Source organism: Trichechus manatus, unplaced genomic scaffold (genome assembly GCF_000243295.1).
Source record: "Trichechus manatus latirostris isolate Lorelei unplaced genomic scaffold, TriManLat1.0 scaffold00126, whole genome shotgun sequence".
NCBI classification, from domain to species: Eukaryota; Metazoa; Chordata; class Mammalia; order Sirenia; family Trichechidae; genus Trichechus; species Trichechus manatus.
The window spans coordinates 6745130-6764516 of NW_004444062.1; the positions used below are offsets into that span (position 1 = coordinate 6745130).

The window sequence follows — 19387 nt, forward strand, 5'->3', positions numbered from 1 at the left end:
ATACACACACACACAACTAAGATTTTGTCATAGCTTCAGAAAAATCTTTTTCACTCCAAATATAAATTAAATTCAAACAGGCTTCAAAATTGAAAATGAGAAAGAAAAAATGATCCCTTTTAATTAGTCTGTTTCTCCAGGAATACACTCTCAATTTTGAAGGAGTTACAAGAACATAGGTTTTTACGAGCAAAACTGAAAGATTTTTTTATAGGTACAGCATCAGAAATTAAGATAGAATAAGTGAAAAGGTACCTCTGTTTCCTCTGTTTTGAAATAAGGAGCTGAATTAGAAGGTCTCTAAGACACAATTGCAAAAGTACATTATTAAACACTTAGAAGCATACTGAATTTTAGAGTAATAATGGAGTAAAAAATATTTTTCCCTTTGAGGAACTCAAAGAACTTTGCTATGGTTTCTTTCTAGTTTTGCCATATTTTAATTTCAGAATAACTGAAAATGTTAGCAATTCCTACACTAATTGTATACAGTGAGAGGGAGGGCAAGTGGCCAATGCAGCCGGCTAAACAGCAAGCACAACCCTGACCCTCCTCCCTCCACCGTATTTGAAGCCACTCGAGAAAGAGAGTCAAATGTGCTGGGGTTAAAGTACAGCCATAGTAACCAGTTATTAGATGACTAAATTCAGTCAAGTCACTAACAACCAGAATAAAAGAAAAAAAAAAAATCTTAAAGGTACAAACATCAGTTGAAGTAGAGTCAACTGTCAATATTTCTTTTCTTTTTTTTGGCTATAGGATGATAGAAGAAGCAACGGAATTGAAAACATCATCAAATCAAGAAAGACAAAAGGTGGTGAGACAATGACTCCCCAGCATTGTGCTCTCTAGGTGGTTTAAAACAAACCAGTTGTCATGAATCAGCTCTGACTCATGGCCTCCCCATGTGTATCAGAGTAGAACCGTGCTCCAAAGGGTTTTCAGTGGCTAATTTTTCAGAAGCAGATCACCAGGCTTTTCTCTCAAGGAGCCGCTGGGTGGACTTGAACCTCCAACCTTTGGGTTAGAAGCCTACATATTAACTGTTTACCCTGTCCAGAGATTCCCTCCAGGTGGTTTAGCATGATCATATTTAAAAGCCATTAGAAGACAGAAAGGAGCCCTGGTGGCGTAGTGATTAAGAGCTTGGCTGCTAACCAAAAGGTCAGCAGTTTGAATCCACCAGTTGCTCCTTGGAAACCCTATGGGACAGTTCTATATAGTCCTATAGGGTTGTTATGAGTTGGAATCGACTCGACAGCAATGTTTTTTCTTTTAGGAGACAGAAATGCAAAGGTCAGACTGTTGCTGTGCAAATCGGAAACATCAGAGTGGTTTCCAGACAAAGCACAGGGATGAGAAATTATAGACCTAGGTCTCTGCTGGCCAGGTTAGCCCTTGAGATACTCTGTGACCTTCACAAGGTCCTTAACTGTGTGAGCTGACTCGGTGCTGAATGGATGGGCCACAGTGCTGAGCTGGGTGCAGCCCTGAGCAATGATGCCACTGGGGTCAGCCTGGGTGTCTCACAGAGCTCAGAGCCCGCACCGTTCCACAAACATCATGACTGCTGAAGTTGCAGGGTGGCCCCAGGAAAATGGAAATGACTGAGTCCTTTCCTCTTTCTTAGGTTTGTACAGGTTGGGAAGACAAATTAGAGAGCTGAGATTTTATCTTTGAAATCTTGAGCTTCTCAGGGGAAGTATTAGATGAATCAGGTCAGTGCCATGGAAGAATATTCCTGCACATTCAGGCATTTTTATTGTTTCTACCATCAGAAATGTCTGATTTACAAAATATACAGTCTGTCCATGTAATTCACCACTAAAGGAAATAAAAATATCTAAAATAGTACTATACCTAAGATGTATTTTTAAACAGAAATGACACTTGCAAAAGCAAAACACTAAAGCAAATTTGAAGTTTCTGTGGTTTAGATAGTAAAACTTCTTTTTACTATATAAACATTATAGCTGTACAGAAATTGATGGAATCTTTCAGAATAAATATAAAGACATTTTTTGATATCCTGGGGATAGGATCTCACTATTAGACTGATGATTTGCTATAGTTTGATATCTGTAGTTTCTGAAGGACAGCTAGATTACCACATCTAAAGTTAATTAACATAAATAATTACTGGGGAACTTTTCTGAGTATAATCAAATACGCAAACCACATCAGTTGTCTCCAAAGGTCAGCAATGTGTCTTCCAAGTTTTAAAACTTTAGGATCTTGATTTTTATAGCAAATTGACTTAGTAAAGTGTTTCCCGTGATTCTAAATTATGGCGTTTCTGAACTGTGTGAAGAAAATAAAGGTAAGTTTGGAGACTTAAAAAAAAAAAAAAAAAACTAAACACAAAAACTATTGGTACATTAAAAAAATAAAAATATAATCCTGGGCATGTTTATTTCATTGGGTAAATGTCTGTATTCAATGCGATAACAAAGACTTGTTCTTCCTTAATGCTAAAGAGCAGGAGCCCTGGTGGTGCAGTGGTTAAGAGTTCAGCTGCTAACCAAAATGTCAGCAGTTCAAATCCACCAGCTGCTCCTTGGAAACCCTACGGGGCAGTTCTATTCTGCCCTATAGGGTCATTATGAGTTGGAATTGACTCAACGGCAATGAGTTTGATTTTTCTTTTTGGTAATGCTAAAGAGCACTCTTCTCTTCTGCTGAGAAGTTTCTCCTAATTTAACTCAATAACTACTTATTGAATATCTAATGTTGGGCAACATATTAGGCACTAGGGATTAAGTCATAGACAAAGCACAAAGAACAAGCTGCAGAGACACCAATAACTACTGCTTTGGTAGAGTTATGTCTAGAGGGAAAGGAAAAAGTCCAAGAAAAGATGACTGCTGAGCCCAGGCTTGAAAAACCAATAGAAACTTGCTAGGTAAGAAGTCAGGGAATGATATTATGAACAGAAGGAAATGAAGGTGTGATGGTTAATATTGTGTCAACTTGGTTAGGCTGTGATTCTCAGTGATTTGGCAGACACTGGACTGGGTGCTCTTTCATAATGTAATATAATTTCATCACCTTCCATGATGTGATATAATATGATCAGCCAATTAGCTGAAAGGGGCGTTTCCCTGGGGGTGTGGCCTGCCCCCAGTATATAAATGGATGCTCTGACAAAGCTCACTCTCTCATCCCTGCACTCTGCTCATCGCCTGACCTCTGGTTCTTGTGATGTAAGCCTGAAAAGTCTCTGGCCTGCTGCCTGACCTGCAGATTTTGGGTTCATTAGCCTCTGCAACTATATAAGCCAGCAGAGGTCTTCAGCCTGTTGCCTGACCCACAACTTTGGGACTTGCCAGCCCCCACAATTGTGTGAGCCACTTCCTTGAAGTAAATGTGTCTCGCTCTCTTTTTCTTTTATATATATATATATATATATATATGTCACACATCTTACTGGTTTTGCACCTCTAGGGAACCGAGACTAAGACAGAAGGTGTAAACATAGAGAGATGTGAAAGAACCATGTCATGTCCCAGAGTCTGAAAATAGTTTGGTACAGTAAGAGCTGTGGCTATGTGGGGGGCAATGGTGGTATGTGAGGTGAAAGGGAGGCGGGGGCCAGATCACAAAGGGCCTTCTGCTTTGGGCTAAGCAATTCTAACATTACCCCGGATGTAGCAGAAAGTCACTGGAGGTTTTCTCTTCCTCCTTTTTTTTTTCCTGTCCGAGTAGCTCAGTGCATTTGGTAAGGAGATGATGTTAATGACAGTCAGGTTATGGGTCTGATCCCACAGTTAGGTTAGTTAGGTTTAGACTGAGAGAGTTAGACCGAGAACAATCACCTTTTAAGAGCCAGTGACAAGAGAACCCTGATTCCTACCACTAGACTTATAAATGCATGTTGCTAAGCTTTAAGAGATGCTCGATTCATCATCTCTCATGAAAATCCACTCAAACGGCTCACCCTTCTGAGGACAAGCCAGTGGGCTGCTACACTCATGAGGGCCAGGAGAGCTCAGCTCCAGCAGCTTCTGGGAAGGCGTCAAATAAGGAGTTTATTTGAGTACATATGCAAAGTCCCTGGGTGGCGTAAACAATTAAGCACTCAGATTAATCGAAAGATTGGTGGTTCAAACCCACCCAGAGGCACCGCTGAAGAAAGGCCTGGTGATCTACTTCTGAAAGATCACAGTCATTGTAACCCCTATGAAGCACAGTTCTCCTCTGACACGCATGGTGTTGCCGTGAATCAGAGTCAATGAGACAGCAGCTGGTTTGGATTTTTTTGGTTTTGGGTATATGATAAAGGAATGTCTGGGTGTTGAGGCGTGGACTCCTGAGAGTTCTGCGTGGGAGGAAGGGGCGCCTACATTTATTTGACAACACTTGGGGATAACACCTATATCCTTTAAACAATTAGTATCTTTTTCTCTCTCTAAAAATTTTAAAAATATACTTTTTAAATTCATAGTTGAAAAATGTTATCCAAAAGCCTAGTGCCCCAACCCAACTATTTTCAGTTTTGCCAGTCCTCCAATGCTTATATACTGCATTGTGGAAATTTTTAAAAAAAACAATAATTCTTCTTGGAGAAGTGAATTAATTTCCTACGTTTGAAAACCACTGCAACAAGAAAGTGAACTGCTGGAGCTACCCCCAGTAGCATCTAGCTCACAACACTGTAGCCAACTTCCTTTCAAGGAGACTTTCTTTTTGCTTCTTCCCTTTCTTCTCTCCTTTTTCAAGCCACCTAGAAACAGGCAAAGGGTTTTATCAGGCAGGAAGTAGAGGGAACCTTAACTTCAGCTGACTTTACCACTTTGCACACTATTCTCCGAGAACAGTCTAAATTACTACTTTCCTTTGAAGACATCTCAGGTGCCCTGTGTGTTAACATGCATTGGAGCCCTATTTGAAACTTTCCATGGTCTGAAAGTGCAATTTTCCTGTGGGGAAAATGCTAAAAGCAAAGCACGTGGCCTGTGAATGAACTTACACTGCAACCATTTCCCAGCCACCTTTGTGAAGGACAATCCCTCTCCTTAACTTTCTCCTGGGTGTTCTCAAGTTGTCACACCTCCACATTCCTATCAGGAGCTGGTAGGAGGGAAGTGAAGGATAATGACAGTGCTGCAAAAGGACAGATTTTGCAAAAAAGATCCCTTCATCACCGCTTTATCTTTAACTGGAGAGCCGGATGCTTTTCCTGGCCATATAAACAATATTGCTTTCCCAATCTATTTCAGTCTTAAAGCATCTCTGAATCCTTCTCTCTATTACAAGTGGCTTCTGAGTTTTTTTTTTTTTTTTTTGCCAAATCCTTGGTTTTTATACTCCACCTCCTCTCTTGCCTACTTGGCAGCACATCCTACAGAAAACCTCAGGAGCCTAATACTGCAGCTGTCTCCTCCATCAGGAGCAAGCCAGGCCCTATTTCTCAGATGTTCTCCAAAGACAGACATGATTAGAAGGAAAAGAGAGCAAGAATCTACTCCCAAACTGGAAAGATACAGGAGCAGGTCATTTCACTTTATGTAACACCCAGGCAGAGGCCTGCCGTTCAGAAAGATGTGACTACATGTGAAGGTTAAGGCATATACATCCTTGGCAGCTGTCCTCCAAGTGGCAAATATCTAATTCAAGGTGACTTATTAATATATGAGCTATGCTGACTGCAAGCCGAGAAACACTTTACTTACATATAAAATAGTGAACAGTTAACAAATGTCCATCTGTATTTAGGGTTTATCCAGGCCTAAAGGCTTATAATGAAACAGGCTTCAGGCCAAAAAAGACCACAGGGCACGAATGGCAGCTTTTGAAACAAAGCTACCTACCATCGTGGAACTGAAAAAACAGTGGTTCTGTACGTCACCGATGCTAAATACAGAAATGGTTTTTAAAAAGTATCTATTTTATGACACCTACTAATAAGACAGCTTGTTTTTAAGTACTGAAAGGTGGGACAGACTGTGCAAAAAAGCAGTTTTTGTAAAGTATCATCCCAACACACTGCTGCCTATAATCTGAGCCCCAGCCCCTTAGCCAGCTGGGCACGAACCCACTTAGTACAGCAGGGGCCGTGGGACTCAGGAATTACACAGACAGTGGCATCGCTATGCATAATATATAAGAAATTCTGAGACCCACCACTGACTACATAACACAGTCATGCGTTGCTTAACATCCACAATCTGCTCTGTGAAATAGGACATTATGTGATTTGGACGTCCTGCAAACAAGTTTTGTGCCATAGCAGGTGATCATCAATGTGCTGAAAGGGATTTATTTTTGTGTTTGGTCCTCAATCCCCGTCGTTGGCAATTTCTCTGTATCTGATATAGGTCCCTCTCGCATTTTCGTTAGTCTTGTAGCTTTCAGTGGAGCCGATCCTTTAACAGCTCGGAGAATTTTTTTGTTTTTGAGGATCATCGTGATTGTTGATTGCGACATGCCTAAATTGAGAGCAATGGCAGTCACTGATTTTCCCCCTTCGTGTTGTTTAACAACCTTTTGTTTCATTTCCAAATTGATAACTTCCTTTGCCTCTTGCTGCTGCTATCACTAGCACTGGTTTTGCTGCGTTTGGGAGCCATGAAGCATTTCATGGTAATATTTTTGAAAGAAACTTAAACAGAGATAACACTACAACACTCAAGAGACACAAAGACCATGGACATAAATGCAGTTGGACGCTGCCCGAGCAGACATTATGTGGTGCATGACTGTATAGAGAAAAATATCCTACTTTTTACTGGCTTCAGTTTTTATTGACAAAGTCGTTATAATAACTTCATAGAACTCCGAGTTATTCTGCAACATAAAATTAAAAAAACCACTGCTGTCGAGTCTATTCTGACTTATAGCGACCCTATAGGACAGAGCAGAAACATAGGGTTTCTGAGGCTGTAATCTATGGAAACAGGCTGCCACATGTTTCTCCCGTGGATTGGCTGGTGGGTTCGAACAGCCGACCTTTTGGTTAGCAGCTGGGCACTTAACTACTGCCCCATCAGGGCTCCTTTTCTGAAACATAAAGCGTTGTTATTTCCAAAGCAGAATATGTATTTTTTAAATGCCTCTTACCCACTTATACAGTCTAAGGAAAGATTTCTTTCCTAGAGCTTTATGGCCTTATTATTGTTGTGTGCCATCCAGTAGATTTCTGACTCATACTGAGTCCATGTGACAGAGCAGAACCATACCATAGAGTTTTCTAGGCTGTTATCTTTATGGGAGCAGAGTGCCAGGTCTTTCTCCCATGGAGCTGCTGGGTGGGTTTGAACTACCAACCTTCTGGTTAGCAGCTGAGCACTCACTCAACCACTGTACCACCAGGGCTCCTTAAAAAAAAAAAAAATCCATCGTCGATTCTGACTCATAGAAACTCTAGAGGTCAGAGTAGAACTGCCCCATAGGGTTTGCAAGGAGCAGCTGGTGGATTTGAACTGCTGACCTTTTGGTAAGCAGCCAAGCTCTTAACCACTACACCATCAGGGCTCCACAGAGCTGCTCTACGGATTGGAACCACCAACCTTTCACTTAGCGGTAGAGCATTTAACCATTGCGCCACCAGAGCTCTTTATAATTAAGGTAGACTAATGATTTTCTTTTAATTTCCAGTGTAAGAAAAGACAAATACACGAAAGTTATGGGCAAAAAAGGCTGAAGTCTATAGCTAGAGAACTTTACAGTTGCTGTGAGTCTTTTGTTAGCAAACTAGACACACAACTTTGAGGCTGTTATCGTTTTTTTTCCTTTTTATTATGAAACTACATGAAATCTCACTACCGATTTGTTTGAGAAAATCATTTTATTTTTATGATTTGTTTTTTTCAGGAACAGAAGTAAAAATCAATTTGTTGAAGTTTTTTTTCCAAAGGGAGCAGTCAATATTTGAAGAACATGGATTCTTCTAGTAAAGCCCAATGGAAAATTCTTCAAACACTTTTGTGGATAGAAATGAATAATAATAATAATCTAGTACTTTGGGGGCACTTTGGGGGCAAGGGAGGAGAGAAGAAAACTCAATGCCTATTTACGTTAAAAAGCAAGCTTTTTTTTTTTTAAATTGGTTTCTAATCTAAGATTTCTAGAATTTGGATATATAAGATGTCTACTCAAAGTATGTCTAAATTACTACCACGCTCAATGCTTTTGAATAGCCCCATTAAGATGTTCTCTAATTATAAAAACAAGTCTTAAAAAATACAAGATTACAGATTTTTAAGCTACCAAGTGACTGATCATAAATGACATTTAAAAGACTTCATGTGTGATTATCAATTCTTTAGTAACCTCCTCCTCCAGGGTGTGATGGTTAATGTTGTGTCCACCTGGCTAGGCTATGGTGTCCAGTTGTTCGGTTAAACACTAGTCTAGTTGCTATTATAAAGGAGTTAAAAACCTGTTGCTGTCCAATCGATTCCAACTTACAGCGACCCTATACACAGAGAACTGCCCCCATAGGGTTTCCAAAGCTATAAATCTTCGCAGAAGCAGACTGCCAAAATCTTTCTCCTGCGGAGCGGCCGGTGGATTCAAACCGCTGACCTTTCGGTTAGCAGCCGAGCACTTAACCACTGTGCCACCAGGGCTCCTTATGAAGTAGTTACATGTGATTAAATCAGTTGGCCTTAAGTAAAACACATTACCCTCAGTAATGTGAGTGGGCCTCAACCAATCAGCTGAAGGCCTTAAGAGCAAAAAGGGAGTTTTTTCTAGGGTGCATTCTGCTACCAAATTATAAAGAGATGTGTTGCCAGAACTCTTCACTCTTTCTGATGCCTGACCTACAGATCTTAGACTTGCTAGCCCCCATAATCATGTGAGCCAGTTCCTTAAAATAAATCACCTCTTTCCCTCTCTGTGTGTGTGTGTATGTGTACAGAGAGATATATCTTACTAGTTCTATTTCTCTAAAGAATCCTAAGGCACACAGTAAAAAATAAAAAAGAATCTGAATTATCAAAAATATTACTTTCATTCTGAAATAGAGAAAATGAGCTGTGCAAGAAATGACCGTGCTCACTTGGTTCCTGCTATCCAAGAGAATGGCCCTATCCCTGCCATCTTAAGACAGTTATGAGACTTTGCATGGGAATGCCTATTTAACTGACTGAGAGAATCTTCTCTAAAAGCAAACTAAGAAAATGGAAGATGGTTTTAGATGTGAACAATCTGAGGTTATAGTAGGGGCAAGGAAGTAGAATTGGTCTGTGACATCTATAAAGATGAGGCTGGCAGCACGTGTGAGATGTCAAGGCTGAAGATGGGAGGGTGAGTCATCAACAGAGAAGTCACTTGAAGTCCTGACATGGGGTCTTCAAGAGAGTGACTACAGAGAGAATGAAGAGTCCAGGGGAGAGAAAGGGAGAAAAGGGAGGAGGAGATGAGAAGGGAATCTAGAAAGAACCAAACCAAACACCAAACCTGTTGCCACTGAGTCGATTCTGACACATGGCAACCCTACAAGACGGAGTAAAACTGCCCCATAGGTTTCCAAGGAGCGGCTGGTGGATTCAAACTGCCAACCTTTTGGTTAGTAGCTGAACCCTTAAACACTGCACCACCAGGGTTCCAAGAAAGAACAGTAGCTCAGAAACCATTGGTGGTAGGCAGTTTTAAGGAGCTATCAGTCAACAGGGGGTCCCTCAGTGGTGCAAACAGTTAAGTGCTTGACTACCAGCTGAAAGGTTGGTGTTCTGAACCCACCAGAGGTGCCCTGAAGAATGGCCTGGCAATCTGTTTCTGAAAAGCTACAGCCTTGAAAAAACTATGGAATACAGTTCTACTCTGCACACATGGGGTTGCCATGAGTCCAATTCAACTCAATGGCATCCAGTTTGATTTTTTTAACAGTCAACAGAGTCACAAGCCAGAGATGTTGAAGAACATGACTCATGAAGTTATATGCCTAGAATATATGCCTGGGCTCTTTGGCCAAGTCTTAAAATGTCTGCTCTAGGGAGAGCCTTGTTTTAATGGAATCTGATCCAAATCCTGTAAGATTGAAGGCATCTAGGAAAGCCCAGTGATTATCAGAAATGAAACAGGTCTTGAAATACACAAAACCCAGCCCTAACTGAACTTAGAATGTCAAACAATACCTTGTTCTTGTAAAAGATACAAACATAAGAAGAATCACTATGGAGCAATAATAAATGTTTTCTCATTTACTGGTTCTGGCAAACAGATTTACAAAGACTTACCAAAGACTCTGGCTACAAATCCCAGCGGAAACTGGGAGGCAAACATGGTAAGAAACCAGGGGGCGGCATAGAGGCTAGGGCCAATCTCATGTTCTTCTAGGTGATCGTAGAGGTCTCTATGGTAATCGTGAAGCAGCCTCGAGAGTTGGTACATCTGGATCTGCAGGAATATATGCCCAATTATGTTTACAATTTGGTATCTGCCATTGGTATAAAGTTATTTACACTACTCACAGGAACACTTCCAAGAATACTGTTAATTTTTAAGAGAAGAATTTCAGAACGTTGAAAATTCTTTTTGGCTTGCAATATCCACTGATCTCTGCTACGACCTCATCCAGCACGCGTTTGCTGGGTGTCTCTGTACGTGAGGCACTGTGCTAGGTGCAGGCTCTACAACACTAATGTTGGCTCTCTTCCTCCTACACTACTTCCTCTCCTTTTATTGTTCCCTGGCTAAGAGAACCTAAACATCTGCCTTCTGGAAATAGTTCATAAATTCTCTAACAAATACACATTCTTAGCAAAACTCAAACCCAGGGGAATTAGAAATAAATAGCCAGCCTCTTTGCAAAGAGGGAACTGAGGGCATATTATGATTCTGTAGGATTCACTGCACACGGACACTTACTAAATTCCTTCTGGGCCCCACTTCCTACCCCAAATTACTCGGTAGGTAGGACAAGTGTGACTTTAGTTTTATAACATATGGAATATATAGATACTGGGCAAGTTAAAATAAGAAGACAAGTGCTTATGCCGGGATAAAGAAAATGATTTTTTCCAACTAAAGTTGAATTTCACCTTAAAGGGCTCCCCCTTCAGGGAGTGATAATGTTCTGGCAGGAAACTCACTCCAGTTCCCAGCAGCTCATGATGAGTCCCAGGGCTGCCAGAGATCCTAGGGCCAGCCCAGCTTTGAGCAGCCCCTGGCCTCAGTCCAAACACACAGTAACCCAGAAAGAGGCAAGACCCTACTGAGATACTACAAGTTGGATATATACTTTTCAAACTGGAAGAAAAAGAGACAGTTTTCAAAGGCTCAGACACCCCAACCCTCTTAAGTGCCAGCTGTGGCTCTTCCATATCAAAGAGTCTAATCAACAAGGTCATCATCCCTAAAGAGTCTTGTGTTATGATTCTAAATCAGATAAAACTCAAACATGCCACTTCTCTATCACATGACAGGTGCCCCTACATTAAAGCCAATGAGGAAAAAGTAGGAAAGTGTTATTTGGGTCAAAATCTTTTGGTGAATGAAATGGCTTACTTTTAGGAAATTCTTTTTCATGTGGTTCACATTCACAGCTCAAGGGGAAAGGATTTTGGTGCTCTGAAAAAGTCCTTGGCTCTAATATATTCTTTCCAAGGACACTTTCTAAACTCTGAAATCATAGTATCTTCTTGGTAAATGAATACACAAACAGATGCCCCAACATTTTAAGCAACATTTAAAAGCATTCTGGAAACAGGATACAGAGTTCTTTCTCTCCACCTCTGAAAGGCAGTAGTAGGAGCCCTAGGCACTTGCAACACATTTCTTTGTTAGCTTATCTTTTGATGTGACCTGCCACCTGTGACTCGTTCAATGAACAAATATTGATTGGGTGCCTACTTGATCCCAGGCACTGTTCTACTCGTATGTCAGTTTGTCATACCGTGGTGGCTTGCATGGTGCTGTGATGCTGGAAGCTATGCTACCGGTATTTCAAATACCACCAGGGTCACCCATGGTAGACAGGTTTCAGTGGAGCTTCCAGACTAAGACAGACTAGGAAGAAGGACCTGGGGATCTACTTCTAAAAAAATTGGAGAGTGAAAACCTTATGAATAGCAGTGGAATTGGTGAAGAATATTGAATATACCATTGACTGCGAGAGGAACAAACAAATCTGTCTTGGAAGAAGTACAGCCAGAATGCTCCTTAGAAGTGAGGATGGCGAGACTTCATCTCATGTACTTTGGACATGTTATCAGGGGAGACCAGTCTCTGGAGAAGGACATCAGGCTTGGTACAACAGAGGGTCAGTGAAAAAGCAGAAGACCCTCAATGAGATGGATTGACACAGTGGCTGCAACAATGGACTCAAGCATACAAACAATTGTGAGGACGGCACAGGACCAGGCAATGTTTTGTTATGTTGTACATAGAGTTGCTATGAGTTGGAACTGACTGGACGGCACCTAACAATAACAACTGTTCTAGGAACTAGGGACATAATTCTGAGATGAGTAAGCTTCTTCTCCTCTCATGAAGGTTATAAGCCATGGAAAGTCATAAACATAAGCAGGTAAACAAATTGCCATTGCCATCATGTCAATTTTGACTCATAGTGACCCTACAGAACAGAGTAAAACAGCCCCATAGGGTTTCCAGGGCTGTAAATCTTTACAGAAGCAGATTGCCACATCTTTCTCCCATGGAGCGGCTGGTGGGTTTGAACCACCAACCTTTCGGTTAGCAGCCAAGTACTTAACCACTGTGCCACCAGGGCTCCTGGTAAATGAATAAGGAAACAAAAAAAGATAATTTCAGACAGAGAGTGTGTGAGGCAAAAGAAATGAAACAGGGTAATCCCATAGAGTGGGCCCAGAGGGGAAAAGTGGGGAAACATGACATCAGGGTGGTTAAAAAGGGCTTCTCCTAGCATGTGTATTTGAGCTGAGCCCTGGATGACAAGAAGATAGTCAAAGTGAAGTGGGGCAGTGGGGAGATGTGGAAGAATGAGGGTATCACTGACAGAGAAAGTAGCACGTGTAAAGACTCTGAAGTAGGAATTAGATCACTTGAAGATAGTTTGGGAGTCCCTGAGTGGTGCAAATGGTTAACATGCTCAGCTGCTAACTGAAAGGCTGGATGTTCAAGTCCACCCAGAGGAATCTTGGAAGAAAGGCCTGGCAATCTACTTCTGAAAAATCAGCCACTGAAAACCCTGTGAAGTATAGTTCTGATACTCATGGGGTTGCCATGAGTTGGCCTTGATTTGCTGGCAACTGGTACTGGTACTGGTACTGGAAGATGCTTTACTGCGTTGTTTAATTAGCGTTCCTTGGGAGACAGTGTTTGACCTAGAGAGTACGAGGGAGGGCTCTGGAGTAAGACAGTCCTGGGTTTTAATCCCAGCTCTGCCTCTTGCTAGCTGTATGACCTGATTAAGTGACATAACCTCTCTGAGCCTTAGTTTTCCCATCTCTAAATTGAGCCAGTTAATAGTGTCTTCCTGTGGAGGTAAGTGCATAGGGAACACTTGGCATAATGCCTGGCACAGAATAAGTTATCAGCAGTGGCAGCTATTACAATGTTAACTGATGGTGAAAAAGCTCCTTAGATAGACCCAGGAAGGGATAATGGACATTTTTACCATTTGTCTTTATCAAAGATATAGGAATGCTCTATACCTGTAAAATAATCATGTCTGGCCGATACTGTTTCCGCAGTCCCATGTCAAACATGAGAAACTTGAGCATTTTAAAGGCCTCCTCCTCACTCATATGAAGCAGCAAAATGCCTGCGATGAAGCTGAGACCTTGGCAATACCCCACTTCCTGGTCTAGAAGCGAGTAGGCCTTCAGAATGTTGTACAGTGAGAGCTGCCCTGCTCCCAGCTGGGCCGAGAAGTACGGATGTGTCGGGAACGTTCGTCCTGTGAAAACAACACACATGAGTTGTAATAAAAAAGAAAGCCTATTGAACCAGAAACCTGATATGCTTCAGATTAAAACAACAAATCTCTAGAAGTGGATCAAATGATACATCAGCCTTTTAACACTGCTTCTGCTCTGTAAACAAGGTCAGCTGGTTGTTCTCAGAATAATGTTTGCAATTAAAAATCAGCAATTATTCAGGCTTTCTTTGTGGTGGTTCAAGGGGAAAGAAATGAGAACTCCCTTCAGTCCTGCAAATATCTGGCTTTCAAACTAAAACAAAAAGAAAACTGTCGATCCTCTAAACACAGCCGCTATTCTCAAAAGGAACAACAACAGCTGGAATTTCTTTACCACCACCCTATCTCAACGGAGGAGCTCTGGTGGCACAAAAGGTTAAGTACTTGGCTGCTAACCGCAAGGTTGGTGGTTCGAACTCACCCAGTGGCTCTGTGGGAGAAAGACCTGGTGATCTGCTCCCACAAAGATTACAGCCAAGAAAACCCAATGGGGTAGTTCTATTCTGTCACCTCGGGTCGCTATGAGTCAAAATTGACTGGAGGACACCCAATACTCTATCTCGACATCAACTAAATATGGCTGAAAGGTCTCACTCTGCTACAGACACTCTCCTGATTAGCTTTTTCCAGGCTGCATAGACACATTATTCTGCCTGAAAATGCTTCATGCCACGTGCATAATTCTGTACTTTTTAAGCCACTGGCCCTGTTTTACGATGGCCTGAGGAGCAGTAGGGGTTTTCTTTTACACCAAGCATTCACGTTCCAGGAGATTTTCCCAAACCCCCCCCCCCCCAATTTCCTGATTATTTTCACAAAAAGCTGGTATTCAAATGAGGTTTACAGATTTCTTTTGTCCAGAAGGCTCCAGCGGCTGATACCTGTCAAATCCTACCTCGCCCTTCTCCTTCAGGAATGCTGCCAGGGAAGTGTGTTTTCCAAGAGCGGAAAGCACCTGATAAAGAGAAGAAACATCTGGAGCCAGCCTGCCGGCAGTGAGGGCTGAGCTTGAACCTAGGTTTGAATTATGCGTCTGCAGAAGGTGCATATATGCCACAAGCCAGATATTCACCTGAATTATTTGGTCTCAGCAAAGGAAGAAGGATACATTTGTGTGTCCTTCCTCAGCCTTGTGAGAAAGCATTTAATCACTCTACATTTGTTTAGCTGAACTTGATTTCAGAAGATGGCAATAGTCTCCTAACTACTTTCCTGATTTCTTGTCCTGTATTTATTTCTTGCTTGTTCCACCTCCTCCCCCCAACAAATCTTGTAAAAACAAAACAAAAAACACCCTGCACGTATCACTCCACTGCTAGAAAGCATTCAACAGCTCACTTGCGCTCAAAGAGCAAATTCAACACACTATTAGCCTGGAGCTCCATGCGCCTACCTCCCCACCTACCCTCCCCCAGCTTGATCCTCTACTTCAGGGCTTAACCTAGGCACTATGGAACTATGGTAGGGGCTCTAGGGGTCTCTGAGAATCTCTGATTACGCTGAATGTGCACATGTATGTCGGTGTGAGTGCCAGTGGGTGTAGTTATGCCTGCGCATTGTCCTAGTCTAGAGCAGTATGTCAACTGGACTATAATGCAAGGCACACACATAATTTAAATTTTCTAGTAGCCACCTTCACAAAAAAGTAAAAAGAACAGGTGAAACTGATTTTAAGATATTTGTTAAAATATTCAAATCATAATTTCAACATGTAATCAATATAAAAAAGTTAATACATTTTGCTTTTTTTTTTCATACCCAGTCTTTGAAATCCAGTGTATATATTGACAGCTCATCTCAACCCACACCAGCCACATGTGGCTAGTAGTTACTGTTCTGGACACTGCAGTGATGATGCTTCCTCAGATCTCAAGGGGCCAGGACAAAAATATACAGGAACCGCTTGCCTTCATTTTCCCCACCAGACTCCAAGCAGATGGTGCACTTTCCTGTCTCTGCCGTTCTGCCCATACCCTACCCCAGCCTGGAATGCACCCTCCCTTCTCTGGGTCTCAAATTGGTGCTGTTGCAGAACACATAGGCAGCAGAACACACAGGTGTCACGTAGCATGGAGGAACACCAGGAAAGGTTTAGTGGTTTGGTTCAGTTATTTTAAATTTCATCTGTCGATGCTATAATTTTTGCTAAGCAGATACTCTTTCATATTAGATTCTACCCCTGATACAGTTAGCTCACACTAATTGCCCTTGTGTATAGTGCACATTTCTCATTTAATCCTCCAATGCCCCTGGGAGGGGGGCCTCGAAGGCTGTGCAGTGACCTAGGCCAATTTGGTCACTCAACAGCTATCAGATTTTGGGGCAGGGCCGGTTGCATGGGCCGGTGTCCCAGTCACACCAGGCCCCATACCCAGATAGGTCTCAAACTGGGTTTAAGGCTCTGCTGTTGCCGTCTTGAAATTCTTAACAATTTTTGAACAAGGGAGTCCTGCATTTTCATTTTGCACAGGGCCCCACAAATTATGTAGCCATTCCTGCAAAAGACCTCTTTAAATTGTTAAAAAGCAAGGACATCACTTTGAGGATTAAGGTGTGCCTGACCCAAGCCAGGAGCCCTGGTGGTGCAGTGGTTAAGCGTTTAGCTGCTAACCAAAAGGTCGGCAGTTCGAATCCACCAGCTGCTCCTTGGAGATCCTGTGGGGCAGTTTTACTTGGATCTACAGGGTTGCTACGAGTCGGAATCGACTCGATGGCAATGGGTTTGGATTTTGGACCCCAGCCATGGTGTTTTAAATCGTCTCATATGCATGCGAAAGCTGGACAATGAAGAAGGAAGACTGAAGAAGAATTGATGTATTTGAATTGTAATTTTGGAGAAGAATATTGAATATGCCATGGACTGCCAGAAGAACAAACAAATTTGTCTTGGAGGAAGTACAGCCAGAATGCTCCTTAGAAGCGAGCGTGACGAGACTTTGTCTCGCTTACTCTGAACATGTCATCAGGAGCGACCAATCGCTGGAGAAGAAATCATGCTTGGTGAAGTAGATCAGTGAAAAAGTGGAAGACCCTCAACAAGATGGAGTGACACTGGCTGCAACAACGGGCTCACACATAGCAAGGATTGTGAAGATGGCACAGGACCCCATAATGTTTCACCCTGTTATATAAGACAACGCTGTGAGTCGGAGCTGACTCGACAACACCTGACAACAACAAACCTGTTTGGGAGAGGTGACTTCCTAGGCCAATGTTGTTACTGGCCATCAAGTCAGCTCTGACTCATGGTGACTGTACGTATAACAGAATGAAACGTTGCCTGGTCCTGTGCCTTCATGATCGTTGGTATGTTTGAGTCCATTGTTGCAACTATTGTGTCAATCCATCTCATTGAGGGTTTCCCTCATTTTTGCTAATTCTCTACTTTACCAAACATGATCTCCTTTTCTAGTACCCCACAAATTAAGTAGCTGGTGCCTATAGCCCCTTTCACATAGCCTTACTACCAAGAGGCATGTTAGGCAAAAGCAAACCTTAGGCTAAATTCTACCAAACATGTGACCATTACTAAAGACACCAAAAAGGAGTCACATAAGTGCTTCTCGTATGCTCTGTCCTCAGGCCTCTGATAAGCACTTCTCAAGAAACGTTCAGGTGGAGGAGGGCACAGGGCCAGTCTGATGGCAGAGCCACCCACCAATGGTCCACAGAAGCTGGACTAAACCTGATGGGCACTAGCCTCCAGTTCTGCCTCAAAGTCACTGGTGGCAGGGCCTGGACACCCTTCCAACAACTACAGATTTTGAATGTCATTTATTTCACCAGTAAAAAATTATACATAGCATTCCTTATACTAATAGCAAGCCCTCTGTTGTGTATTTCAATAGCATTTGAAGTACATAAGCAATCCTTCTGCACTGTGGATTCCTGACTAGGAACTTCCAATACCAGCCAACCACTCTTAGACTGGATTTATCTTACAATGCCATACATCCAGGGCTTCAACCCAGTTTGTTCTGGTTTGAGCCCCTGCTGAGAATTTGTCTTTCTACCCCAAATACACTGAATCAGAATCTACATTTTAACAAGATCCCCAGGTGATTCATATGTATAATAAATTTTGAGAATCATTGTTCTCCTATTGAGGAGCCCTGGTGGCACAGCGGTTAAGCGCTCGGCTGCGAACCAAGAGGTCAACAGTTCAAACTCATCAGCCGCTCTGTGGAAGAAAGATGTGGCAGTCTGCTTCTGCAAAGATTTACAGCCCTGGAAACCTTATGGGGCAGTTCTACTCTGTCCTACAGGGTCGCTGTGAGTCGGAATCAACTCAAGGGCAGTGGCTATGCTCTACTAGTGTTCTCAGAATTGGTCCTTAACAAGCAGCATTAATATTGCCTGGGAACTTGTTAGAAATGCAAATTCTCAGCAGGGGTTCTAACCAGAAGGAACCAGTTTCAAGCCCTGCATACATCACACGGATAATAAGTATTTCTAGGGAAGTCACCACACAGACAATTAACTTACCCTCAATTTACACATGAGAGAAATAAGGTAGATAAAGGGCTTACCCTTTCAGTAAAGTCACAAAGCTAACAAACGATAGACCCTGGATTTGAACTTGGGTCTTGAACGCCAGAGATGGAGTTCTTATACTTCATATAGAGTTCAACACAAAGGAAAACATGGAAGAAAAAACTCTTGAGAAGAGATTTTCTGGGAATTGGGGGAAGACAGCCATTAGGCACGTATAGCGTCTCCAGCACATAAGCAGAAACGTGTTATAAAAGTAGAGTTTGGAAACTACCCTTCTTGTCTTCATAGACACTTGAAGACTTCTATGTCCTCAGCGAAGGCTTCCCTGCTGTACTTCTCACTTAGCACTTTGCATATACAACCTTGTACCGGGTACTTCTTTCATATATAATGTCCTCACAATATCCTAGAGAGTCACCCTAGGTACCTGAGTAAACTTCTCAGAGCCTCTATTTCTGGCCTATAAAACGGGAATATGACGACTTCCTGGGCTGTTGTAAGGATTAAATATAACGAGGTGTATGAAATGCCTGGTTGGATGCCTTCCAAACATCTGGCATTTTATAAATGATGGCTACCAAGCCTGCTCTCTGAGAAACAGGGCTATTCATATAAACGGTATTTGTATTTGTCAAGAAGCAGCAACAACGCAGACCTGCTGCTTGCATTGACGAACAGTCAGGCCAGATCTGGGCTTTTGGAAGTAAGCCTGTGAAAATATTAACACAATCATTCACTCAACCTGTACTGAGTGATCTCAATGTGCCAGGAACTGGGCTACAAAGATATAAAAGACACTTTTTTTTCCCCCTTAAGAAACTCATAGCCGGGCGGAGGAAAAAGAGATAAATCCAGAAGTTTCAATTATTTATTCATTACAGGCCTGGCCTAGTATCATAGATTGAATTGTGTCCCCCCAAAATATGTATCAACTGGGCTAGGACATGATTGCAGAATGCAGAAATTATCGAATAATATCATTAATATCACACGCAAGTAAAATTTTCCTGAAGATCATTCAAAAGTGGCTGCAGCAGTACATCG

The 19387-nt window shown here is 42.1% G+C and overlaps 1 protein-coding gene across 6 annotated transcripts in view; it reads right to left on the minus strand.

Moving 5' to 3' along the window:
• Window positions 1-19387, minus strand: part of TBC1D1 (TBC1 domain family member 1) — a 276672-nt gene that overhangs the window by 16518 nt on the left and 240767 nt on the right. For all 6 annotated transcript variants that reach the window (XM_023738964.1, XM_023738965.1, XM_023738962.1 and 3 more), the window contains 2 exons: window positions 13584-13828; window positions 10185-10344 (listed from right to left, as the gene is read on the minus strand). In XM_023738964.1, coding sequence (XP_023594732.1) covers window positions 10185-10344; window positions 13584-13828 — 405 coding nt within the window. The remainder of the gene's footprint in view (window positions 1-10184; window positions 10345-13583; window positions 13829-19387) is intronic.